This window comes from Artibeus jamaicensis, unplaced genomic scaffold, assembly GCF_021234435.1.
Source record: "Artibeus jamaicensis isolate MK-2021 breed Jamaican fruit bat unplaced genomic scaffold, CSHL_Jam_final contig_1998, whole genome shotgun sequence".
Lineage (NCBI taxonomy): Eukaryota > Metazoa > Chordata > Mammalia > Chiroptera > Phyllostomidae > Artibeus > Artibeus jamaicensis.
Window position 1 is genome coordinate 3230008 of NW_026521407.1, and position 26877 is coordinate 3256884.

General features: G+C 49.3%; 1 protein-coding gene across 6 annotated transcripts in view; it reads right to left on the reverse strand.

Moving 5' to 3' along the window:
- Positions 1-26877, reverse strand: part of FAM117A (family with sequence similarity 117 member A) — a 61748-nt gene that overhangs the window by 7967 nt on the left and 26904 nt on the right. For 3 of the 6 annotated variants that reach the window (XM_037149966.2, XM_037149964.2, XM_037149963.2), the window contains exons 2-3: positions 9065-9234; positions 1034-1129 (exon numbers count right to left, since the gene is read on the reverse strand). In XM_037149966.2, the coding sequence (XP_037005861.1) occupies positions 1034-1129; positions 9065-9199 (231 nt within the window). In that variant the 5' untranslated portion in view covers positions 9200-9234. Of the gene's footprint in view, positions 1-1033; positions 1130-9064; positions 9235-9915; positions 10103-14760; positions 14940-26877 lie in introns of those variants that run through there. The other 3 variants (XM_037149965.2, XM_053673377.1, XM_053673389.1) reach the window with 3 other exon arrangements.

The window sequence follows — 26877 nt, forward strand, 5'->3', positions numbered from 1 at the left end:
GCCTGCCTCCGCTGGCAAATGCTCAGGAGATGCAGAGCTATTTAAGTGTAGGCCTAGGAGGGGTTGGGTGAAGGGCGGTGAAGGAGGAAGAATTGGGACAACTGTACTAGCACAAACAACAAAATATTTAAATTTTAAAATAAAGTAATTCAATAAATATGGGCCCGAATTAAATGGAATTCAGAGGGGAGATCTGCCGCCCACAGCCATGAAATATGGAACTACCTCCAAAGAGAAAGTCGGTGCTTTGAGAGTCGCCATTGGGGACTGCTCAGCCACGAGTCCACACTCCGTGCAAATCACAGCTTGCTCTGATCATTACAAACTTTGAACGCTTTGTGTTTTCCACTAGACTGAAACACTTCATGTTTTTTCTCTGTTCTTGCAACCAAGAGGGCAGAAGTGGCTCTCCCTCAAAAGGGCTCAAGAGCGACTCCTGGCGACTGGTCCCCATCAGGCGCTGCCCCACAGCATGGCAGACAGAACTGGTGTGGGAGCCCTGGAATTCCTGTCTATGGCTCTCTCTACTCAACCTCTCCTGTCTATGGCTCTCTCTACTCAACCTCAATGCCTGGAACCATCCGGAGAGAAAAGGGGCGCCAAAAAGTGGTTGGGAGCAATAACTATCTTTTCCTTCTTGTCAAACAGAGGTGGGATGAACAGTTAAGTGTAACAGGACATGGGGCTTCAGCTTTTCAGCTCCCGGGAACTCACTCCGTATCTCTCTCCAGTCTCTGAACCACTTATCTGGATCCAACCTCAAAGTAAAGTGAGAACAATGGGGGCTTCCACCCTGTACTTGGCTGCTGGAGGGCACCAGCAGTCACTGGCCAACTCCCTGCTGGCAGGAGGGTCTTGGCTCCAAAGGCCTGGCCACCAGGTGGCTAGGAAGCAGCTGCGAAGGAGCCATCTCATGAGGAAAAGGCTGGGTGGAGACGGGAAGCATGAGTCCGCTTTGGAGCAGGTGCACACGAGGCACTGGGGGCAGACAAGAGGCAACAGCTCTGGCTGGGAAGTCAAATAGGGCCGTTACCTCTTTGCGGTGGTCTGTGCTGCCCCAGGACGCTGAGCGCTTGTGCGTACAGGAACTGGCCCGCTCGCCGTCAAGCTCTTGCCAGGACAGGGGGGTCTGCAGGGAGAGGAACCCCGTGAGACAGAGAAGGTTCTCAGGCAGGCTCAGGGGAGGCAGACACGCCCTTTCGTGGACAGAGGCAGTGGCTCTTCTGTCATCAGCTCCTCAACCTCCTCAACAAGGTCAGCCTCTGTGCCTCTTTCAGGCTCCCCCCCCCCACCTGCACTTCCTCTTCCCAATCACTGTCCTCCAGAAAGCCTTCCCTGACGAGCCTGTGAGGCCAAGCTGCTCTTGACTCTCATGACTTTGCACACGGGTGACAGGCCCAGCTCTCCCTGGTGCTCCCCAACGGTGAGCACAAGCACTGCCCTCCTGTCCCCACCAGCTCCAGAGGAGCACAGGCCCTGGGACCCACAGGCATCCTTGCTTCTTGTACCCTCCGTGCGCCTGGCACAGGCCTAGGTTCCTAGGAGCCCAGTGAAAACAAGTTACTAGACAGGTCTCTATCAAGGAATCATTCATCAGTAAAGCAGAAAAAAAGGTCAACAGAGATCCCCCTCCCTCCATCCCTGACCGAAGCAGGAGACGTGGGTGCAGGGCAGTGCCTCAGGCTGTTCCCTGATCTCTCCCAGTGCTCAGGGTCTGTGCCAGGGGGGCCTCCTGCATGTGCAGGGGAGGCGCCATTGTCAGAAAGGAAGGAGCCAGAATTCTGAACTCAGCCCCAACTCCTGACCCCTCTTGGCTTTATCACAGCTCCTTCTCCTGGGCCCTGCTCTGCCCCTTGTGAGAACAGGGTTGTCAGTCTGCCTGCACCCTCCCCTGCTGCACAGAAGACAGAGTTGGCCCAAGATGGAGGCAGGGGGAGTTTGCAGACCCACTTCCTGAGCCCCCACCCAAGGGAGGAAGCTGTTGGCTCTAAGCACGAAGCAGGAGGACAAGATCCCTCCCCACTGCCGACATCCCTATTTCCATTCCCAGGGAGGGGCCCAAGGGGGAATGTGCGCCAGTGGAACCAGTTCCTCTCTAGCTTCTTTGCACAGGCTGCCAAAAGCATGAGGGCCTGGGAACCGTCTCCTCCAAAAGATCTGCAACCTCCCCTGAGAGGCTGCTGCAAACAAAAAGGGGGAGGAAAAGAGAGAAAACCCAACAAGTCAACACCCAACAGCTGCTAAGAAGAGCTTGGTAGGGTGGTCCGAACAGGGCTGTGGGAGCGGTGCGCCCCGCGTGACAGCTGCTGCAGAGGGGCCACCGAGGGCCCAGCCTCCTGGGCTGCTCCTCCTCTCAGCTGCTGGCAGACCAGACCGACCTCCACTGGGCTGTACAACACAGCCAGGGTGAGGCAACGGCCCTACTTTCCTTCGCTGAGGCTAGCACCACGGGGAGACTGTCAGAGATCCATCCCCCACGACACCCTCCTTTAGGAAAAGAGCAGGCCATGCACCCTCAGGGCCCACCCCCCAGACCCCGAGGTGAAGCTGGCCCTGCCAGTCTGTGGACACCAAGCAGCTGTCTCCTTCCAAATGTCTCCATCTCTCCACACGGGAGCTGGCCGACAGAACCTCAGAAAGGGCTGCTGCGTAGACTGGAAAGTGAGGAGGAAGCCCACCTCTCCCACAGACCCCTCGGCCCAGCGGAGGCCTGGACGCTTCTCCTTCCAGGGCTCCAAAGCCAACCCCTAGATGACTAGCTCTGCTAATTGAAGTGCCAGGTCCCACACTGGCCTGTGGTCCCTGGAAAGGTGGCGGACACCACAGAGGAGAGGTGATGAAGGCCAAGGTGATAAGCCTATTCCCCTCCTCCAGGAAGATACTGTACTCGCAGGTGGGTGGTGAGAGGCAAAACCAGCCACAAACAGGCTGCCGCTGGTTCTACTAGCATCTCCGGCAACCTCTTCAACTGTCTTCTTTCCTGTGCAATATGTGAGGGGGTGGAGGAGAAATGCAGGCTCTTGCTGGAGTTTAGCAAGGGTATGAAAATTCATGGCGGCAAGAATCAGCTCCTCTCAATCCATTTTACCCCCTGCTCTCTCTGCTCAGCAACATCTCCCAGCAACCGCCGCCTACTCTGCAAACTGTGCTACCAAGGCCACTGCCTTGCCTCGACACCCCGCCGTGGCTGTAGATGTCACCATCGCACCCTCCCTCCCAGGGGCTGTCCCTCCATACGGGGCTCTCTGTCCCCCCCAGGCAAACCCAGCTCCTTTTCCTTACTCTTGCATTCAGTAAATGGCCCCTGAATGCCAACTGTGTGGCAGGCACTGTTCCGGGCCCTGGGGACACCACGATGTACAGAAAAACAAAACTCCTCATCCCCTCTGAGTTGACCTTCTAGTTGGGGACACAGTTTCAACGTGATAAATACTAAAGATAAAAATACACCAAAGAAAGGGTCTGAGGATGGTGGGGTAGGGAAGGGGGAGGAGGCACCGACATGACTTTAAATGTCTTGGTGAAAAGCTAACGTCTGAGGAAAAATGAGAAGGAGACGAGGCGGTGAGCCACATGGGCATCCGAGGAGAGAGCGATCTAGTCGAAGGGCACAGCAGGCGCCAAGGCCCTGAGGCAGGAGCAAGCCTGACGCATCTGAGAACGATCAGGAGGGCCATGTGGCTGGAGCAGAGGGAGCCGGGGTGCAGCAGCAGCAGATGAGGTCATTAGGTGTGGCAGATTAAAAAATGGTCCCCCAAAGTATCAGGTCGTAATCCCTGGAACCTGTAAATGTTACCTTAGGGGGAAAAATTTTGCAGATATGATTAAGGTGGAGAGATTATCTTGGGTTATCTGAATGGCCATAAGTGCCATTACAAGTGTCCTTATGAGAGACAGACAGCAGATTAGACACACACAGAAGAAAAGGCAAGGTGACCATGGAGGCAGAGACTTAAGTGACATGGCTGGCCATCAGCCACCAGAAGCTGGAAGACGCCAGGATTCCCAGAGAGCCTCTGGAGAAAGGGCAGCCCTTGCCAGCACCTTGATCTTGGCCCAGTGAAATGGAATTTGGATGTCTGGCCTCCAGAACTGTGAGAGAATAAGTTTTTGTTGTTTTGAGTCACTAAGTTTGAGGTAATTTGTTACAGCAGCTTTGGTACCTAATATACTAGGTTATGCTGTGTTTGAAGTTGTTTACATTTGGGCTGCGAGTATTCTTTAGGCGGCACATGCACGAGTGTGGTCTTCGGCCCATCCAACTGAACTGGGTGCGCCAAGAGAGGGGACCATGCCCTCCCCCTTATTTTCAGCGTCCCTGGATACACAGCCCCCTCTTCCTTTGGGTCTCATCACAGAGGTCTGAGCCAAGGACTCCCTGGAGCACAGAGAAGTCAAAGCTACTGAAGGCTACCCTTCAAAGTGTTCCCCGTCATGGCACAACAGGGGCCAAGCCACATGAGACGACAGCACTGTAAGAGGTTGCTCCAGATGATCCGTTGGAAGCTGGGCAGAGCTGGAGCTCGGCAGGCCAGAGGCATGTCTGTCAAAGGGACTTAAGTAGCGGAACAGATTTGCTCGAACACCCTGGCCCAGAGGGAGCAGCTGAAGTTTGCAGGGCTAATTACTAGCCATGAGTGGTGCTGGCCAACTGTGCAGATGATGCTCGGATCACGCAAACCTGAATGTGGGTTAGATCTCGAAAGCCTTGCCAGGATGCCAGGGTCCCCGAGCAACGTGTGGAAGGCTAACTGGGCACAGGGACGGAGGAGAGGTTTCCAAAGAGCAGCCTGATGAAACAAGGCAGCAGGGGCCAGATGGAGCTGAAAACCCCTCCCAACTACAGTCTGTTTCTCTGCCCTCCACCCAGTTAAGTCTCTCCCTGAACTCTGAGACAGGAAGAGCCCTGGTCACCTTGTCTGCAGTGACGCTGGCGGAGCCCAGCTGGGCCCTAGCATCACCACCCAGTACACCTGTGCACAGCACGGGGCAGCATGGCGCCCGGCCTAGTACGCAGGGTCAGTAACTACATGCTGAAATGAAATCAAGCAGAAAACCAGCCCCCTGGTCTCTGGCCAGGCAGAGACAGGAAAGACTCCAAGGGGGGTCCGCTGGCCAGCTCTGAGAACTCTGGCTGCAGGTGGCCAAGGCCATCGTCTCTGGCCCCACAGTGACTGTGCAGCCCTCCCATTTTCCACCAGGAACCCAAATTCAAACATTCTATGCTGCTGTCACAACTGGCCCAGCTCGTCAGTTTGGAAAGCGGGCGCTGTGCCCAGGCCCCCACACCCACAGGGGCTGGCCCGTGGCAAGCAGGCCGCATTGTGTGTCATCGCTAAATGCTGCGGCCCTGGCCTGGGAAAGGAAGGAGACACTCTGCACTGAGGGCGAGTCCCAGAAAGGGAAGTCTTCCCAAACGAAGTGTGCCACCTCCGTTCCCGGCCTTCAGGACACTCCATAAGGCTTGTCAAGGCCTTATGCTGTTTTTGTTCCCCCCAAAGGGTAAGTGAGGCCTAAAGAAAAAAGCCTGTCATAAAGGCTTCCCAACCTCACCTGGAGCATGCAGAGGAAGTAGGGGACGGGGTGGTGGTGGGGGTGGGTACGGAAGCAGAGCAGGTACCCAGGGTCCCATCTGTCTGCAGGATGAGAACACCAGCGGGGGAACTTTGCTCAAACAGTCATTCCAGCTGTGGTGAGACCACTTCCTCCCTCCAGAAGAGTGTATGAAGACTCAAATGCTTTGCAGAGCAGCAAGGCAGAGAGGTGACCGCAACCGGCATGTGGTGCCATCACCGCCCCAGCTGGACTCAGCCACTAGGAGAGGCCAGCCCAAAGCACAGGCGGCCGGCTCTGGTTTACCAGCTGACCCGGGGGAAGGGTGGTCCACGGAGGAGAAAACGTATTCAGGTTGATCTGGAGAGTCCTGACAGTTATCCAGATGCTGGGGCCCTTCTCATTCTCCCTGGCTGGCTGGCCAGGCTGTGTCCAGTTCCTGCTGCATCCGAGCTCTTCCTTGGACCCACCAAGCTGGTCTCTGGAGACCTGGTCATCCCTCTCCCATCGCTCATCCTGTCTCAGAACATGCAGTGACTCTAGGCATGCCTTCCCCGGTCACACATTCACACCTCCTCTCCCTCCTAGAATGACCAGCTGCCCAATAAGGCCCGCCTGCCTCTCTCCCTCCCCTGCCCCGAACACCTGGGTACCCCAGCTCTCCCTGCACACTGTAAATTGCCTGGGCACTACCTGTGCTATACTCTGTGCCTGCTTAGAGCTTAAATCACAGCTAAGCCAGGAGGGATCCTGAGGCTGTTGGCAACCTGACATATTGGAGAATGAAGAGTTTTTCACTCCACCTTCTGCCTTGTGAGGAAGCCTCACAAATGTCACCTGAACGGCAGGTGTTTGTGCTCGCTGCCCAGGTCTGAAACTCGCTTGCCATGGACAGGGCCCTTGCTTGCTCTAGAGGGGTTCAGAGAATGTAGGTGAACAATGGCTTCCTGCCTTCACTGCAAAGCAGGCCCCCAGGAATACCAAGGCTGGTGTGATCTCCAAATACGCATTCCAGCTGCTCGCTCTGGATTTGGCGGCGGTGAGAGGGTTGGGGGGCCGGTGAGAGGTGCAGGGGGAAAAGTCAAAGTGCAGAAATGAGAGCCAGCCAGATATAGGAGACGTACTATGCCAGTGTGGCTGGAGGAGAAAAGGTAGAAGGTGGAGTAGGGGTGGGAAGAGGCCCCCCTCAGTTCACAAGAATTAAGGCATCGATCTTTTTAACAGTTTGAAAGCTTTCAAGGACTTTGGTAGATCCCGTCTCCCCACCTTTCCTCTTCCCTTCCCCACCCTCCTTTGTACCTCCCTGATAAAAACTCTCCCTCATCTCCAGTCTGCGCTGGGTGGTATACCCATGCTCAGTAGGGAGATGCCAGGAGAGCCTCAGGTTGCCATGGTGTTAATACAAGTGTGGAAGAAGGGAGCTTGTGCCAGGCCAGGGATTCGAGTAGAAATTTGAATGGATCCCAAACCTTAGAAGCAGAAAACTCCCAGAAGGCCAGGAATGCAAGATGGGCAGAGCACATATTTTGTAGGCATACTGGATGCCCACATTGATCAGAATTCTCCCACCTCCTGGCTGCAGCCATAATATTGACAGGTTGCTAAGAGTTCCTCGAGGGCTGGAGCCCATCCCGGGGAAAGAGGAAAGCTGCACAGCCCGGCCTTGCCAGACCCATGGAGGCGCATCGCTGACCTCTGTCTTGCTGTGGCAAGAAGCCCAGACTTGTTATATAAAAGATCTGGCCTGCAGCTGGAACCTGAGCAGCAACATGGAGCCTAGAGCCCCCGTCTCTACACCCAGCCAGGGAACATCTACAGCCAACCCTGCCTTGGGCTGACAAAGCTCATGCTACCTGAGGGGTGGGACGGAGGCCTCCTAGAAGGCTGGCAGCAGGAGTGACAGACAGGCTACATGGAAGCCTGCCGCCAGGAAAAAAGCAATACGACCACGAGCTTACACACGCGAAGCAACCTCAAGTCCTGCTCGTCCACAAAGCCCTCCTGGACTTCATACACTATTTGGGCTAAACGCTCCTCTCAAAAGAGAAAGGGGTGTGCACTCCGGGCCTGTGAGGGGAGCGCATAGCCTATCCTACTTGCCCTTCTCAAAGAGTACAGGGAATGAGAGTGCCCAGGGCTCTCTCATTCTGTACTTCCTGGGAAGTTTCCCAGGAAGTAGACCTGCTCTGTCCGCCACCTGCAGTGTGCTTTCCCTTCCCGTTCTATTCTTAGATGTAAAGAGGACCATCCATTTATTTCGACTGCAGTAAATCCTTGTAGGTTCAAGGCAGGGCATTCCCAGGAGAATTCCCCTCCTCTGAAATGTGCCAGACGTTTGGCCCGTCTCACTCCTTGGCGCTCTGTTCACTGGCCTTCATGGAACTGGCATCCAGACTCAGAGTCCAAATCTTGTTCTCATTTCCTTATTCTTCACTTCGACACGCCAAGAACAGTACTGGGCATTCAGACTTTCACTAACAACATTTGAAAATGGAGCTCAATAAAAAAATAAATAAAAGAAAGGGACTGACGTGATGTGCTCCGAAGGGGAGGCAGGGCAAAGCGAGTGCACAGAAAACTTTTGCATTTGGCCGTCGGCCCACCTACGGGCAGGCCGAGTGGGCACAGGCCCTCCAGCTCTGGCCCCCCTGCCCCCGCCCCCGTAAAGGAAGAACTGGCCTGACCAACACCCCCCAGGACGCTGCTTTGCCTCTGAGCCTTGTCCTTCTCCTTCCTGAGGACAACTCATTTTTTCTGAAGTTGAACAGGAATGGGTTTAAACCTCACCAAAAGGGGGAAGATTTGACTCTTAACAACCTAACAAACAGCTAAGACTGCTGAAGTCCTGAATCAGAAGTAAAAATATCTTTGTATAAGTTCACAGTTAAGATGACTTTTTGCTCAGGCTAACATGATCTTATTCAGGAACTGACAAATGGACTGACTGGACAGCCTGCGGCGACTGCTTGCAAGTTTTATGATTCTCAATCAAAAGACTGTCATCTTTTGAAGAAAAGGGGACCCAGGCTCCGCAGGACTCCAGGGTGTCCCCTGGGACCTCAGACAGGGATGTCAGCTAGGGGTCAGCGCTCCGCCATCTGAGAGCCTGCCACTCTTGCTGCTCTGGTCAGATCTGCCCTGGCTCAGCGCCCTTTCAGGCCACCTCTGCCAGTTGTCTGGGGAATGCAAACTCGATCGAATGTTGGCCTCAGTTTAATTTTAACAAGGCAAATCTCATTTTTAAAAATCTAGAATAAATTCCAAAGTCACCTCTTGCTTACCCACGCATGAATCCTCAAGCCAAACTGAAAAACCCAGACTGGCTTCTCACTCCCACCCATCAGGTGGGATGCAAGCTCATTTTCACGTAGGTTTACAAAGAAAACCCAGCTGGTAAACATTAGATGATAAAGATTATTCCAAGGACTGAGAGTGGGTTAGCAGACCAAAGGCCTCCTCAGCCAGCTCCGTCCCCGTCTGCATCCCTTACCCAGTAAGAAGACAGCATTACCTGGGTGGCCTTGTCATTGGTACAGCAGGTGAAGGCCCCATCAGCATCTCGTGGCCACTGGCCCAGAAGGTATGAGCTGAGGATGGTGTCCAGGGAGAATGTACGTCGGACCTGGGGAGGCTGAGGCCTACACATTGGCTTTTCTGGGGCCACCGAACACGGGACGCTGGCTGGAAGAGAGCACAGCATGCCCCTTGACATCAGCATGGTGGAAAGAGACATGGAAACCAACCTTCTCTCTTCCAGGAAGCCTCACCTCAGCGCCACCCTTCCCTTGCATCTACCCCCTCCTGAAGGGATTCGAAGCTGCCCATAAAAGCACATACAGTCTGTGGAGTGCTCTACTGTCCTAGCCAGCTGGCTATCATCACTGGAAACAACTTACACCATTTTACTCTGGACTGGGGTGACTTTATATACGTGTCCTCCAACTCCGTCCTGTTTCTAACGGACTATGAACTGTGAACCCTGAGAGCTCCATTCTGAGTTTCCCAAGAGCAGGGCTGTTTCCCATCTTCAGAGAGGGAACTCCAAGTGGATAAAAACCAAGTTTTCTTCTATCTTTTACCTCCTGCCCTTCTACCTCCACCCAGCTCTCATCACAGGGCCCCTAAGTACTGCACAAATTCAATGAACTGACGGAGGGACCCTTTACACTCCCTGCAGGGATGGTTAGCCCCAGGGAGCCTAGGTGCCTGAGACGAATGATGTAATAATGACTTTCAGTTATCCAGGACTGAGGCATCAGCTTAGGGGACTAGCCAAGCCTTCTGGTTCTCTTCTCTATCTCAGACCTCTGGCTAAATGGGACAAAAATAAAGCAATTATAAATGCATTCACGTTACTTTTACCTCGGCCAAAGTGTTCTGGGAGAAGGGAAAAGTGGAGACTGGTGACAACATGTAAGGGCTCTGGCATCATCTGTAAGTTTCAATCATCTGGGTGGGCCGTGGTTTCCATGGCCACATTCAAAGCGCTCTCCTGACTTCAGATCTGTAAGACTCTCCCCTTTACACAGAGTGAAATGCTTTCACATCTGCACTAATCCCTTGAAAATTCACATATGCATTAAGCACAGCAAAAGGAACTGGGGATTGTAGATATAAATAAACTCCAAGAGCTTTACATTTAAAAAGACACTAACAGGCTGGCAGTTCCTCAAAAAGTTAAACACAGAATCATCATATGACCCAGCAGTCCCACTTCTCAGTGCATATACAGAGAATTGAAAACGGGTCTCAAAGAAACATTTGTACATTCACGTTCATAGTGCCGTTACTGACAATAGATAGAGGGTGGAAACACCCAAGTGTCCATCAGCAGATGAATGGATCAACAAAATATGGCATACACATGCAATGAGATGTTTGTTTCCAAAGGAACGGAATCCCCATACATGCTACGACATGGATGAAACTTCCGATACTGTGTTAAGTGAAATAAAAGACACAGATGGACCGATACTGTGTGATTGTACTTAGGCAAATTCACAGGGACAGAGAGTAGAATAGAGGCTCCCAGGGACTCAGGGGAGAAGTGTTGGGGGTTATTGTTTCACGGGCACTGGGTTTCTGCTTGGGGAGACAAACACATTCTGGAAATGGATTGTGGTGACGGTGGCACAACGCTGTGAGCGTACATAATGCCCGAGCTGGAAAAATAAAACATGCTGAAAAGGTAAATTTCATGTTATATATATTTTACTACAGTAAAAAAAAAAAATTACAATCTACATTCCCCAAATCCATTTATTTACATACTCATACATTTTGACAGTTGTAATCAATATGAAATGTACACTATGTTCTACTTTGTTCTATCCATTTCAAATGCCAGTTTCTGAGTATCAACAGTCTACACTTCATTTTTAACGACTATATAATATTCTACCGGATGGCCGTACATAGTGTGCTCGGCCATTCCCATATTATTGGACATTTGCAGCGGGTGTCTCTTCCCTTCCCATTTTGGACATCATAAATAATACTGCACGGACAACTTTTAGTCTGTTTTTCTTTAATTCCTGGGAAATTTTAAGTCATCTCCCTCAGGCATCATGTAGTACGTGCTAATCTAAAACAAATTTAAAATGATTTGTAATTACACAAGTAGTATGTATAAATTGTGGAAAAGTCAAGACATGCAAAAATATAAACAGACAAAACAAAAAACCCTCAGCTTTCAACACCCAGAAGGACCCATTGATAATACTGTGAGGATACTACCCTTCTTGGTCTTGCCTTCTGCACGTCTGTGTGTATGCTTTAAAAAAAAAAAATGAAATCATACTGTACATAATCATTTTGCAATGTGGTTTTGCCTTACATCATAAACACCTCTCTAACTCAATATATACTGACCTATAATATACCCTTTTAAATTATCTTAACATTTCTGTTAAGGCTCTTCAAAGGCCCTCTTCCAAAAATGGTGGCTGAAGTCCTTACATTCTGGTCCCACTAACCTGTCCCTTACACTTTACTCCTCTTCAGAGTCTCCACGTCCTGGACAAACCACACTACACACTGTTTCCCACCAGGGTCCCTGGCATCCCCTCCTCTGAGGCTTGCATACGTGCCCCGGGTTGAAATCCCATCTGTCCACGCAGACCAGCCTAACCACCTGCTTCCACCTCCAGAGCCTTCTGGATCCCCTGGGAGAAATGTCTCAAGATTTTCTGATTTCCTCCAGCACTTTGTATCCTTCTGGTACTTATCACTGTCTCTCCTAGATCATGGATATTATATTTGTAACTCCTGGATAATAAATAACCTGCACCCAAGGACTGTCTCTGATTTATCTTTGTCCTCCCTCCCAGTAACTAGAGAAAGCACTGGGCTGGTGATTGGCAGGCGCCTAAGTATTTGCACAAAATTGAAAAACTCTTACTGCAAGGCAAACCTATTCTAATCATGTCACAGATTCTACATTTGTCTGCATACCCAAGCTCAACCCACTCCCCAGGAATAAGGACTCCAGAGCTGCCTGTCTTTTTCTCTCTCTGAGGCTCCAAATGGCCCAACCTCTTTCTTCCCTGTCCTGCGCTTTGTCACCCAGTAAATCCATGACAGGCATGCTGGGTTCAGTTCCCAACTTTCTGTCCTGCACTACCTTTTCAACCACTCATCTTCCCATTCTGTGCTTAAGATCAAAAAGCAGCAATCAGGTACTTCTGGGAGCTTCTAACATGTGTTGGCAGCCAAGGCAGACACCAGAATGCTGTCCCCTGTGGCCTCCCTACACTGTCTTTAAGAGCCCACTGGGGACATGGGGGCTCTGCAGAAGCAAGTTTACAAGATTACAACAGAGAAGCAAAGACGCAGGTGGGAAGCAGAGGAGCAGAGACTGGTATAAAGACCAGGATGCCATGATTCCTAACGGTGGCGTCATCATTGTGCAAAGGCAGAGAGGGCTGTCACTCCAGGGCTGAGAAAGAAGCGATGGGGGAAGATTTCTTGGAGATGCATCTCCCAGCCCCTCAGCGTAAGTGGCTGCCTGTGCTCTCCTGGGGTTCTATAGCCCTCAAATTACACCTCATCCCCACAGAGTTCTTTTGTGTGTGTATCATCGTCTATACTCCCATCAGCTTTCAAGGGTGCTAGGGAAAGACTGGGGAGGAAACTGAGGCACAGAGAACCCCAGTCTGAGATTAGACGCAGTCTCCCAGCAAGTCAGAGGCAGTCCTAAACCTAAATCCAAGCCTCCTCCCTCCTATGTCAGTTCACTGGGGCTCGGAGCCCTCCTGCATGAGGAACACTCTCTGAGGCTGCCGTGACACCTGCCTCTTTAGCTCCTTTTCAGGGAAGGAGATGATAAGCCAGACCTGGCAGTCTGCAATGACCTTTTTTGCTTTTTGGTTCTTTCTTTCTTTCTTTCTTTTTTTTTTTAAAGAAGTATTTGAAACTTGGGCTAAAGCATTCTGCTATTTCCTGAGGACAACTTAAACCACACCCATTTTATATCAGTTCCTATTACCCTTCATATCCCATCCATTCCTGAGTAGGACCCCAATCTCAACCAGCAATCAGATGTGGTACTTCACTGCCAGTACTCTCTTGGCTAAAGAGGACCCAGAATCCTGGAATTTGATGTGAGACTCTAACCACCCATTTTGGTCATCTCTATGTGCTTTCTGACTACCTCTGACCAAAGTTATTCACAAAAATTCTGAGGACTTCATGGGTCCTGACTTACTCCTTCATAACCAGGAAAAAAAAAAAAAAACCCAACCAATCAACCAACCAAACCAAACCAAAACAAACAAAAAAGAGAAATACCAAAAAAAAAAGGGGGGGGGGAAGGGAGGGAGGCAAGGAGGAAGGGGTTACGAGATAGAGATAGTAGCGGGCATGGGGAAAAACCAAGCACCCTAATCCAGACCCAGTGGCTAGACCTGCAAGGGTCTCACCACAGCTAAGCTGAACTAGAGGACTTGCCTCAGTTTCTTTTCCTTGAATGAGACGGCTGGGCCTCAGCCCCATTTCTACACTGACCACATCCTAGGGCAGGGCATTGGCACAGCTCCTACCCAGCCACAGGATGACAGAGTTACCTTCTGTCTGAGTCCTCAGCAAGGGCCTCTCCCCTCCCAAACCCCCAAATTCTTGGCACACCCCGGCCCCTGGAAGGAGATAATAAAATGCTATGTTTCCACCCTGGCTGGTAAAGCTCAGTGGATTGAGTGTGGGCTGTGAACCAAAGGGTTGCTGGTTCAATTCCCAGTCAGGGCACATGCCTGGGTTGCAGGCCAGGTCCCCCCAGTCAGGGCACATGAGAAGCAACCACACATTGATGTCTCTTTCCTTCTCTTTCTCCCTCCCTTCCCCCCTCTCTAAAAATATATAAATAAAACATTTGAAAAAAATGCCATGTTTCCTTTATAACCAGAAATAAGGGGGGGGGGCACTTAAAAAATCAAAAAATCAAATTTTCAATGGAAAAAAAAATCTACCACTTATTTCAAAAACCTCATCCAAAATGGTTTAGGGAGCACCTGCTAATTTGGGCACCAAAATTGACTAAGGACTAAACAAAGGTGTCAAGTTCCTTCTAAGTGCAATACCAACTGAAGCCAACATCAGACACTGACATGCTTTGCTCCATCCTCGAAGGGGCTGCAGGCTGGAGCAGCGTGGCCCCCAAATATTTGGGTGCTCGGATGGGAGAGATCTCGTTCTGACTGCAGCTCTGCCCTCACTGTGGCGTGACTGCAGCCAACATCACGCAACCGCCCTGGGCCTGCTTTCCCATCTGGCAAGCAGCAGCACAATCGGGCCTAAATTCCCTCGAACAGAAGATGAGATGCAAATACGCTTTAGTCTCATCAGCTAGAGTAGGTCAAATCAATTGTCACTGAACCCCTTCCCCCATCACAATCCTTTAGGATTGAAGGTGGGGGTGAGGGAGCCTAGAAAGAGGAGGCTGCCCAGAAAAGAGGGCAGGGTGAGTTCTAGCCCCCGCTGTCCCCTAGGAAGGTGCACATCTGCACAGGGCCCCTTCCTTTACTAGGGACAGTCTAACCCAGCATGGACACTACCGTGAATAAATGGGGCCAGGGCGGGAATAAAACTGCCTGTAGACATGGGCAGCGGCTGCTGCAGGTCAGCACTCATGTTGTGCTACCCACTGCGACCTACCTCAGTTAGAACACCCCCTGAGAAATCTCACAAGCGAGTGTAGTGGAAATAGGAACTCACCAGCTTATCCCTCCTGGGCAAACCGGAAAGGTCTGGGTAGTGGAATGTGCTCTGCAACTGTGTGATTATGGTTATAGGAGAGGCAGCATTGAAAAGGCCCAACGGTTGCTTGTGGTTGGAAGATGAACTGGTTTCATTTCTGGAAAGTACCCCTCACAGATTTGGGAAATGGGGAGGGAAATAAGACAATCGGCTCTCCTATCTGAGAAGAGCCGCCCGTATCATGACAGGCCGTGACAAAGCAGCAGGCTGCCGGGGCACTGGCTGGGTGGCTGCGGGAGGGTGGAGTGTCCTGTTTACAGCACTGTGGGGTATTATCGGCCCATCGCATGCAGCAGCCTCCGCGGCTCAACCACCTGGTGAAGTACCTTGGCACGGGGCCAGGCCATTTCACTGTGTAGCTGATCAGTGGCGGATGCTTTGGTTCTTGGGCAACAGCAAATGGAAAAAACAAAACAAAACAGCACACACCGGAGATAAGAAGCCTTAGGTGCTATCTTCCAGAGCCACTTGGCCCTGTCTCCCAACAGCTCCATTTTTATGGCTTCGGGGAGAGGGGACTCTGAGAGCAGAGGACCAGCAGTCAAGTGTCTGTGCACTGGGGGAGAAGCACACAAACCACAGATAAGACACCCAACCAAGAGTGGCCAAGGGTGCCTGGCACACCACAGTGGACTGACTGATTCCTTTGGTAAGCAGATTTTGAGCACCCACCACAAGCCAGCTCTGTGATAAGCACTGGTGACAGAGGAGGGGTAGGGTAAGAAGCTGCTGACAAGGTTGACACAACCCCTAAGCACCTGAAGTTACGCCCACCAATGCCTCTCCAGAAGGATCACCAAGCTGTCTCTGCTATTCTCTCGTATCCCTGGCAGGAACTCTGCTCAGGCCCGGCCACACCAGCAAACCCCCACTGCTGGTACCCGAAGGAGAACGATGACAACTCTTAGAAGGGCAAGAAGGGGTGAGGAGAAGGAAGAAGGCAGCAGATGACACAGGAAGTGAGGTGTTTGTGGCTGGCTGCCCTTCTGAACTTGGCAGAGATGGACTGTGGGGTAGAGATCAGGCCCTGACCAGAGGGTCCTGGCTGAGCATCTAAGGGGCTACTTAGTTTATTCTATTCTCATGTGGGAGAAGCCTGGGAAATAAGACAAGGCTACACTCCACCCACCCTCCATTAGCATGAGGCGTGTGATCCCAAAATACCCAAGGACTACAGAAGGAAGAGAAAGACAGCCAATGAGATCTCACACATGGCAAGAGCTCTGGCAAGAGCTCAACAACCAGCAGGTCCAACAAACAAGTTATGAGTCACTTTCTCATATGTCATTGGGCTTTGAAGCATTGGTGCTAGTCTTCTCGCCTCCCCCCTTAAAGAGAAAAAAACCTCTTATTTATAACAGAAACTATACATATGTTGGAGGAAGTAAGAAAATGCAGATGAACAAAAACTGAAAAATAAAAACCATGCATGCCCCCACTCAGAGATCACCACTGTGCATATCTTTCCTGGTCTCTCTTCACACGAATATGTATGCACACACATTTTTAATAAAATGAGATCACATTATACACATTTTTCTACGGTCTGCTTTACTCAGTCACTGCTCTTCACTTAGGAAGGACAAGCAGGCTGGGCAGGACAGCCCCAGAGGATGAGGCTGGGCACATGGCCTGCACATGCTGGGAACGGCCCTGCCCTGTCCTGTCCCTTAACTGTGAGGCAGCGGCTTGGAAGGGGAGGAGCGGAGTTATCTGGAGAAGAGCAAAGTAAGATGGGGGTTCAGAATTTCTAAACATTTCTCCAATAAGAGTTGCAGTAAGCAGGGGAAGTCCCTCCCCACAGTTTCACAGGGATTATTTTTCCATTTCTGTACATGTGCAGGGATTAAACCGTGCAGTCTTCCGAGCTCCTGGGCTTCGGCACCGCTTAACTGCTTAACTCAGGAGCGTATGGGTTTTGGAGGGAAGTTGCGGTCAAACCAAAATCCCCAATATGACTACGTAAGAGTTAGAAGCCCTCCCTGGAAAGCCCAAGGAGATCCCATCCATCCCAGATGGGAAAATAAAACTTGGGCCTTGGAACATTTCTTTCAACACCAAGCAACAGCTCATTTCAACCATAATAGGGAGAAGAAACCAAAGACACTAGATTAAAAAGGAAGAAGAAATAAACAGTAACATCACATTTCCCTTACCAGAAGGCTTACCCAATGAGAAAAGAGTGATGAGATTTGTATATGCATGAAAAACTTCTCAGGCAGACCCTCAATTAATTACTGACTCTATATTTAAGTGCACAGCTCAAATGAAAGCATTTTGGGCTACACGTCTGACTCCCCAGGGTGCAGACCACATCTATGGACAGCTGGAGAGTCAGGACAGCTCCTCAGGAGATGTCACTGTGCTCAAAGAATAAGGAATACACTAACGCTTTGCCACCAGAAGGGAGGAAAGGGCGATCCCTGTGTGTGTGGGCGTGCAGAAGGAGTAGATGGCAGCTACTTAACTTTGTGTTCAATTCTCAAGTAGCTGCAGTTTGAAGAAAAGGAAGTGGGTGAACTTTTCACCTTTTATCTGAATCCTCTGAAGAGTTCTATAGGATTCTGACATTCTTAAAACAAAATACCAGCAATTACTGATTGGAACAGGCTTTCCTTTGGAATCAATTTGGCCTTTGCAAAAATAATATACATAGCACATAGTCTAGCCCTGTCTCCCTAAAAAAAATTATACTACTAATAATCCTCATTCTGTGGTTTTTGGGAGTGATGAATTTCTGGGTGGCCTATAAACTCAGAGGACAGGCATAAACCCTTCAGGATCTTCATTTCTCACAACAATGTGATGCCTATCAAGTAGAGAAAAAAACCTCAACACCCAGTCAGCTCTTAGGTAGTCTTTTAAGAAGGAAGAACCTGCCCTGGCTGGTGTGGCTCAGTGAATTGAGCACAAGCCTGTGAACCAAAAAGTCACCGGTTTGATTCCCAGTCAGGGCACATGCCTGGATTGCAGGCCAGGTCCCCAGTAAGGGGCATGTGAAAGGCAACCACACATTGATGTTTCTTTCTCCTCCTCCCTTCCCGTCTCTCTAAAAAAATCTTAAAAAAAAAAAAAAAAAAAAAAGAAGGAGGAACCAGAGATTGAGGAGGATCATCTGCAACACATACTGTGAGAGGTCAACTGTGGCTGAAACCGCACCCTGATTTCTGTTCTGAATACACCCCAGCATTCTCAATTCTCCTGTGCGAGGGGGCAGAGCTTCCAAGTGTTACAGGCGGGGGGCCACAATATACCCTCACGTAGACAGTGAACTGGCTTCTTTAGTGCCACGGAGCAAACTGAGACCCAGGCCTTTTCCGATAGAAGACTTTTGAAACCACGTCTCCCACCCTTGCGTTGTTGCACTGGCAGACTCAAGTGTCGGATGACTGACTGGCGGCCTAGTTCCGGGAGCCACTGGTGGGCCGAATGGGTTCTCTTCCTTCTCCTGGCTAGGAACCAGGACAGCCATTCATACATACCTGGGTCTTGGGAACACTGTTTTATGCACTGGAGTGTTGGGCGAGAGGGAGAAACAATTAAGATTTGAGGGATCCATTTTCTAGTTAAGAGTGGAAAGTGAGCGCAAAAGGAGGAAATAAAAATAATTACAGATAAATTCCAAATAGTCAAAATAATTTTTCCTTTGAACCATGACTTAGCTTTAGCTCCACCCTACCTGCTTCCTCCCTGACCTCAAACAAACTTCTAGACGACAATGAGTGTGTAAGCAACTGATACTCAATTGAATGGTGGCCCACACCACACATAATCCCTACACTCTGATAGAATATGATGGCCCCATTTTGCTGCTTTCCCCTCAGTGATTCCACCCCTGCCCCCAATTTTTAAATTCTTTTCAATTGCTCATGTCAATACTTATATCGATTAGCATTAATTCAGAACTGGCTTTACACAACTCCTAACAATAGACCAATCAAGAAGTCATGGATGGATGCCAAAACTACTGGGAGAAAGGTTGTGGGGAACAGAGTATTTATATCATGCCAAAGTATCACCCCCATTAACCAATTATTAAGAAAATCTTTTAGTATTATTTTAAATATATGTTTACAATGGGAAATTTGGTGATCACTACCTCCAGTCATCAAACTTGGTTAGTAACGGACACTCTGTGCTTCACCCATGAAATGCTCTCCCCCAAATTATTATTTTTTTTAAATCCAATCAGGTCCCAGACCTAACTTCTCATTTGCATGAAACAAAGGGGATAGAGGAACAAGTTGAATGTCACCATGAGGAAAGAGAAAAATCAAGACAGCGGGACAGCTAGAAGACAACCAGTCCATTCTTCTAGTCATTAAATCAAATATATGGTGATGGAAGATGATTTGGCTTTGGGTGGTGGGCACACAATGCAATATACAAATGACATATCACAGAAATGGACACTTGAAACCTATGTGACCCTGTGAACCAATGTCACCCCAATAAATTTAATAAAAAAATAAAGTAATAAAAAAACCCCAAACATTCAAACAAAAAACATGGGTGGGAATGGAGTTCTAGATAGACTTTTTTAAAAAGACATAACCAAACAAGAACCTTGACACTGGATCCTGGATCCAAAACAAAAACAAAACAAACAAACAAAAGAGCCATCAAAGGGGAAACTGAACATGGAACGTGGACTAGCTGAGATGAGATGAGGTGGACTTAACGATCGTTTCTGTAGTGTAATAATGGAATTGTGATGATGTGGAAGAATGCCCTTACTCTCAGAAGATAACACTGAAGAAAAGGGCAAAGTGTCATGATATTTGCAACTTATTTTTCTGGTTCACCAAAAAAGCACATATGGACATACGTATGTATGCATGCCTACACACACATATACATGCTACTCAGGAGAAGAGAGATTAGATAATATGGCTACATTCCAAATTCATTTTCACCGGGGGCCACATCACCCTTTGTAGTTGCCTTCAAAGGGCCAGATATAATTTTAGGACTGTGTAAAGTGTAACTACTCCTTAACTAGGGGCAAGGAGCTCGGTGCTGCCTCCAGGTAGAAACACAGTGCCAGGCCAGACAGACAAGGTGGAGGGCTGGCCTGGGCCCACGGGCCTTGTGTTTGCCACTTGTGAACTGCAAGCTGTCAGTGAGTCTAGGTGATGAGTAAGTGCTTACAAACTTTTCCATGGGTTTGAAATTTTTTCAAAATACAGTTGTGAGGAAAAAAAAAACTGGCTTAATTTGGGAAGATAAAAATTCAGTTCACTGTCAGCAAGGATCTAAACCCTTTAGCATCTCAGTATTGGCAAATTATAGTCAAATTCACTTGGGTCACTGCTCTGGATTTCTAATTTGGGGAAAGAGAAGATGGGCAAGAAGAAATGAAACAGTGAATGAGGCTTACTCTGAGGCAAGGAATCGAAAGATGTAAATCAGTGTAAGGTTAGAATAAGGACACTAAGTGAAGGAGACTTTAAGCCATATCGAGAAGGGCCATGTCATCCCAGGAATAAGGGCAAGACTGGGGGCAGAATTAAGGGGGTTCCTATAGGTCCAGAAACACAGTTGAAGCTGGATTTAACCCCATATATGTCCAGCCAAGTTGCCCCTGGGCATCTGTTTGCCACTATTGTTCTTCAAAAGAAATCTAGAAACCAGATAAATCGTAGAAAAGAGGGATAAAAATGGCTAAAGGAAAAGCAGGTGGGTCCCAGGAGAAAGGTGAAATAAATTAGAATTTATCAGTAAGTCTTCTGAGTGGGTGCAAAAATGAAGGGCATTAAAAAGACTTTAGTTAGGAGAGTCTAGCTAGGAGAGTCAAGTTCTAAAATGAAGAACTTGCTCATCAGAAGTGAATGAGGGGAACTGTAGAAGCTATCAAGGAACAACTCCAGGAAGAGATAATTCTATGCTCCCAGATGTCTCAGTGTTCACCCCCAGAAGGCAGGATGTTACATCAGAACAGCCTGAGCCTCCACTAGTTCTAGAATTCCCCAACCATTAAAGGGTAAGTAAGAGATGGTTCCTCACCAATTCAGCTAAAATGAAAGCTTGGAGTCCATGCTATTACCTGGGGTAACATAAGGGGAGAAAAAAGGCCCAAAGTCAAGGGGAGACTTGTTGATTAAACAGCTGTGTTGTGGGCGCCCAGATGATCCCTCCCACCTCGTCCCCCAAGCAGGAGAATATAAATAGTGCTCCATTTACCTGTGGCAAGCCACAGGCAGGTCTAATCACATGATGGGGCCAGCCTGGAGTAAACACCTGGTAGACATCAGCGCTCAGAGGGCAGGTTTGCTCACTTGCTACACCTCACTAGTTTGGAATCTGTCAGGACCTCTGCTTCCATCCCTGACTCTGATTCATTTTGTTCTGGATTGAGAGTGGGGAACAAGGCTGTAGTCAGCAGTTGTCAGTTATGTTCCTCGGGGAAGGTACAGTCACAGAATTTGCTTTGCCTTCAGGGTCTATTAGTGTCACTCCGCTCAGCCCTCATTCGGGTCAACCCTCAAAGCCTTGCAAACCTATGTGGACCATTTAGTCCCCATGCAGAAAGTCCTCTCTGGTCAGACCACTACACCCCATCGAGCGGTTCCCCACCTAGCCCAACCAACCCAGCCTGACCTCAGCTTAGGGGCAAACTCCCAGGCTGTGTCCTACAGGCGGAAAAGCCCACAGTGTGCTGGGCAACCTTCCAGGTCAGCCCCTGATCTTGCCAGTTGTTCAGACCCCCTGGAGGAGGCTCAAAGGCTGTGCGGTGCCTCCACAGCAAACCGAGCCTGGAAAGCTAGGCCCCTCCAGAAGGAGCACTGAAAGGTCTGACACTGGGAACATCTGTCCCACTGTTGGCATGTGCCTGAGCCCTGATGACTTCACAGCAGAAGGATGCTAAGTCAGCTCACCTCACCCGCACGCTTCCAGTCACTGAAGGCAGTTACACCATCTTCCCCTGTGTGAGATGGGCTTTGTGTCTGTCTTTAAACCAAGGGCTGCTTAATGGTAATGTCACCTCCTTTTCTAAATCAGGTAAAGAAAAGGCTTATCCTCCTGAAGCAAAGGGAAACAGTTTGAAATGTTAATTACCTATCCCCGTCTCTAAGAACTGGAAGGAAAAGGCTCCATTGTCACTGTCCCCTCTAAGCAGACAGCTTTGGCCATTTGTGCAGCTGCTCCAACACAGACCTCTAAGCTGCAGACAACCCAGCGGGTTGTCTTCCTCTGCACTGTGACCTGATTCTGGATGCCCAGCCACCGAAGCACTTATTCTGGGGTAAAACAGAGCCAAGAAGAATCAGAGAATATTGGGGACAGCAGATATAACTTGGTAACTGTCTAAGGACAAATCTAAACATGTAAGCTGGGTAATAATTCAGTAAATGCTCATGGGTGTATTTTATGTAACTGGCTGAAGCCCATGAAAAAAATTCCTTGATGCCCACTTAACCACAGTCTTATGGCTCTAGGGTAGCTGCTAGGAGACATTTCAGATAAAGGACACACACTAATGCAGACGACTTTTTAAAACCTGTTTTTTTTCTATGTTAAGAAATATAGCAGAGCCCTGGCTGGTGTGGCTCAGTGGATCGAGCACTGGCCTGTGAACCAAATGGTCACTGGTTCAGTTCCCAGTCAGGACACATGCCTGGGTTGTGGGCCAGGTTCCCAGTTGGGAGAGGAAACTGATCAATGTTTCTCTTGCACATCGATGTTTCCTCTCCCTTTCTTTCTCCCTACCTTCCCCTCTCTCTATAAATAAATAAATGAATAAATAAGAAGTACAGTACGACTCACTTTACCTACCCCAATTCTGGAAACTACGGGAAATACCAGTAAGCAAAAATGTCAGGAATAATTCAAGTGCCTTAATGGAGCACAGATGGGATGTATAAAATGTGGTTTGGTGTGAGAGAAGAGGAGCCGGGAAATAAAGTCCAGTGCCTGAACCTCTAATTCCATCCGCTCAGCAGTGATGACCAGGTCCACCCCTCCCTAGGCCCTGTGCTACAAGGAAGGTTTCGTTGACTAAGTGAGGTATGCCTTTGTATTTAAGTTGGAACTCCTGTCCACTGGGTAAGACACGCCACAATAAACCACCCAGATGCCCTCTCCCAGGTGCCTGGACGTTACAAGGCAGCGAATACAACGAACCAACTGAGAAAGCTGTCTGGCCCAGGCCCATAGCCTGGCATCGTTTTCTAAACCAAATCAACTCTTTTCCTCCCCTCAGATCTCTACTGTAAAAATGCAGAGTAGTTTCACTCCTTCTGATTTCATGTATTGTAAGGGAGTAGAGTGAAGAGCAGCAGAAGGGTGATTCTTAGAATAAGGATGCAGCGTTCTCCAAGAGGGTACCTGGACCCCTGCACGTGCTCGGTGCGCATCAGTGGACTACCACAGCCCTACCGACCCCTCCGCTGGTCCATGTGGGGAAGGGACTGGGCTCCAACACACAGCGGCAGGCACCCTGTCATGGAATCTGATGCCCACCTTGTTCAGCTTGACTTAGTAAGGACATGATGGAGTGTCCTGAGAGGTGGCTACTGTACCGGTCAGTCCCTGTACCCAAATCCTGCCTCGGCCCCAATGTTCTACATGAACTCAGACAAGTCACTGACTTCTCGGGGCTTCAGCTGTTCCATCTATTAAATGGGAAGAATAGGAGATGTTATAAGGATGGCAGAAGAAAACTTCTACCACGGTACAGTCAAATTAGTTTAGCACATATTCATTTTCTAAACTTTTCACTTGGAAATGACTCCAAACCTATAGATGCAAGAACACGAACAGTGCATAGAACACCCATATAACCTTGACCCAGATCGGCCTATTGTTAAATATTTGCCCCACTTACTTTATCACTTGCTTTTGTTCATGTGCACTTTCTCACACACACATATACACTCTCCCATATTCACACCAGAGACACACACACCATCCTTTGTTGGGTTTCTGTGTGGTGTTCTATTTGAAAACAAGAAGGAAGTATTGGAAGGTGGGAGGTTCGGGATGAAGAGAAAGCAAAAGGGGCCTTGCTACTTGGTGATGATTCCACAGCTCTGCTCCCTTCTCCCTGCACCCAGTGCCAACAGCAAGCGCTTGAGTGTTCCGGTTTAGAGGTGAACTATTACGTGGACAGGGACCAGAAAAAGTACTTGTTACACGAGATAGTTGGTTATTCTTGTCTTTTTCATTAAACAACAAAAACCACAAAAAACAACCACAAAGCATTTATATGAACCATGGAAATTGCTTTATTATACAGAATAATTTTTATATTTGTTACAATGGGATTTTACTTTATGAAGTTGGAAAGTAACTGGGAAAGATTCTACATAAGCATATGGTTAATAGAATGTTAAGAATTCTACACAGAATCTGGTTTGGTAAGAGGTAAGGAGATAAGGCTGCCCATAACCCTGTTGAGAGGGGTAGGTAATCTCTATGATCCAGGCCAGGCAATTCTCCATGATACCACGTCCCTAGATAGACCTTGCCCTGAATTCAAGTCCCCTGCTGTCCCCCTTACTAGGCACAGGCTTGTCTTAGAAAGGCACTATCATGCATTACAATGACTCTAGGCCCAGTTAACCTAAAGCTAGGTGATGGAAACATGCTCAGGTGGGGGGGGGGGGGTCATGCTGGAGACTCAGGGGAAGGTGTGCACCAGGAATTCCCTACACAGAGGACTAAGTTGTCATCAAGATGGAATGCCACCTGCACCTACCCCTCAACATGGGAATGCACCACCCACATTCATTCCCAGTTGCTTTTTGGGGGTTTCACACCATCACACATAAGACATACACCCTTTCCTATATGCTCCATCTTAAGAGAATCTCCACATGACCCCAAGCTCAGCAAAAATGACCATGACACCCAGAGGCAGGAAAACCCTGCCCGCCTCCTGGGCCTCATCTGTTGCTGGTTAGCTTCTCATTCCACATGGAAATTGCTTGTGTCCAACCCGTTGGAAATACTCAAAAGCCACCACCATATGACACATATGATGTAATAACCACCACCTTCCGATTAGCCGCGCCAAGTGGATAGTCATTTACAGGTGCTAAATGAACAGACAGACTTCTGTGAAGCCCATTTTCCTTTCTGATTCTCTAATTTGGTCAACTGAACAACCGACTTTTTGCTCCTGGAATACAGGTGCATAGCAGAGGGGAAACCAAGGCTGGGCACGTGCTGGGCAGGCAGCAGAGGACGCCAGCTGGGGAGGACATGCACCCCAGGCTGTCCAGACTACGTGGGAAGAGCCCTGGGGTCGGGGCAAAAGGACTTTCTTAGTCACAAGGTTTTGGGCGAGTCACTTCCTTTCTTGGCCTCAGTTTCCTTATCTGCAATAACCACCAAATGCCACCTGCACCTGCAGGACTGAGGATGTGCAGGATGTGCAGATGAATGAGAAGCATTGGAGAGCACTGACTGTGAGCAACTAAGAGCTAAACAAACGGTACACACTGTCAAAAGCAAAGATCTGTACTCTCTACTCCCCTGGAAAATGCCGATGAATTTGGGGACCTCCTGGAACTGGGATTCACAAACTCTCCCTTCCCACAGGGCACCTGTTTTAGCTGTCTCCAGTGAACATGGAACTACCCAGGATTTCGGTTCCAATAAGGACAAGTCCAGGTGCCGCTCTCAGTGCGCAGATGTGCACAGAGCCCATGGATGTGACTCACGTCACCCTTCTCTCCCCAGTCTCTGAATCCGGACTACGTAGTACTGTGAAAGCTCTCTGGTTGCATCCCCTCTGTCATGCCAAGTGCTATCCACCTCCGCCCTCCGCCCCAGCATGTGTCGTATCTGATGGGCATGAGTTACAAAGACAATCCCAGACAGGGGCCATGCGGCAGGTTTTGAGCCAGCCTGCAGGTGTGGGGCAGGGAGCGCACGTGTTATCAACGGTGGTTCTCTCACAGCTGTGTGGGCGATCAAACACGCACAGAGCACAGAAAACCCTTAAAGGGAAGGCAGTGAGTGGAGTGGGGAAGAAAAGGGAGAAGGAAATGAAAAGATGCTGCCTTTCTTTTCTCCCAATCACATTTTTACCCTTTCCGAAGGGTAAAAAAAACCCCGGCTGAGGGGGTTTGTAAACCATTTTGACTAAGCCACCAGGCCTGTGGTTGTCAACTTTAAAGGCAAGGGAACGCAGGCTCCTTGGATGACAGTGTTCGCATCCAAGGGCTGAGGAATGATAACGAGCTTCTCTTTCCAGGATTTTCCCACACAGTGGGGGAAGAGAAAGAGAAACTGCAGTGCCCTGTATCACAGGATGACACCTGGCTTGGGAGGGGGACTTTCTGGCCGATCATACTTCTGAAGTCACCGCCACCAATGGGATCAGCAGACAACTCTGCTCCCTGGCCTAGGAAAGTCACCAGTTCAGGCTTCGCCTTCCTGCTTTCTTTTGCTGTTATGTTTAGCACTACTAGGAATTTGGCACAAATCTATCTGCAGTGAAAAGACATCTAGTATTCATCTTGGTCTCCTTGGCCTCTCACCCATATCCACATTTAAGCCTAAAGCTAGGTAGTCTGGCTTTTCTACAAAAACCTTTGTAAAACCCTAAACATTGGCTGTTTCCATGGATCAACCTGGTAACTAACTACCCAAGTCATCCTCTGGCTTTATGTGTGTGGGGAAGAGAGTCCACCAGCCTAGCAATGACATCCATGGAAATGCCACATCGTTGCCACCAGCTGGGCTTCAAGCCCAATGACCAGGATGAACAGTGATTTAGAGAGAGAGAGAGAGATGAACACTTGGGGGTGGGGGGTGCTTATGAGGAGCTGAAGAGAGGTGTTATAAAGGGGCACAGTGTATGGGGACTCGAAGTGGGAAAAACCACTTCCCGTGAGCCCGGGGGAAGTGTGGCTCACTCTCCCTACCCCTGCCGCCTTTCCAGCAACTCAATCCAACAAGTATTTATTGAGCACGACACTCCCCATCTGCCCTGGCCCTCCCTCTGCAAAAACACTCAAATCTGTTCAAGCTGCAGGGTGAGTTCCATTGCACTTAAACTTGAAACATGAGGTGCCTACCTTTTAAAAAGGCAGGCACACAATTTCAGCATGAGGCAGAAGGGAC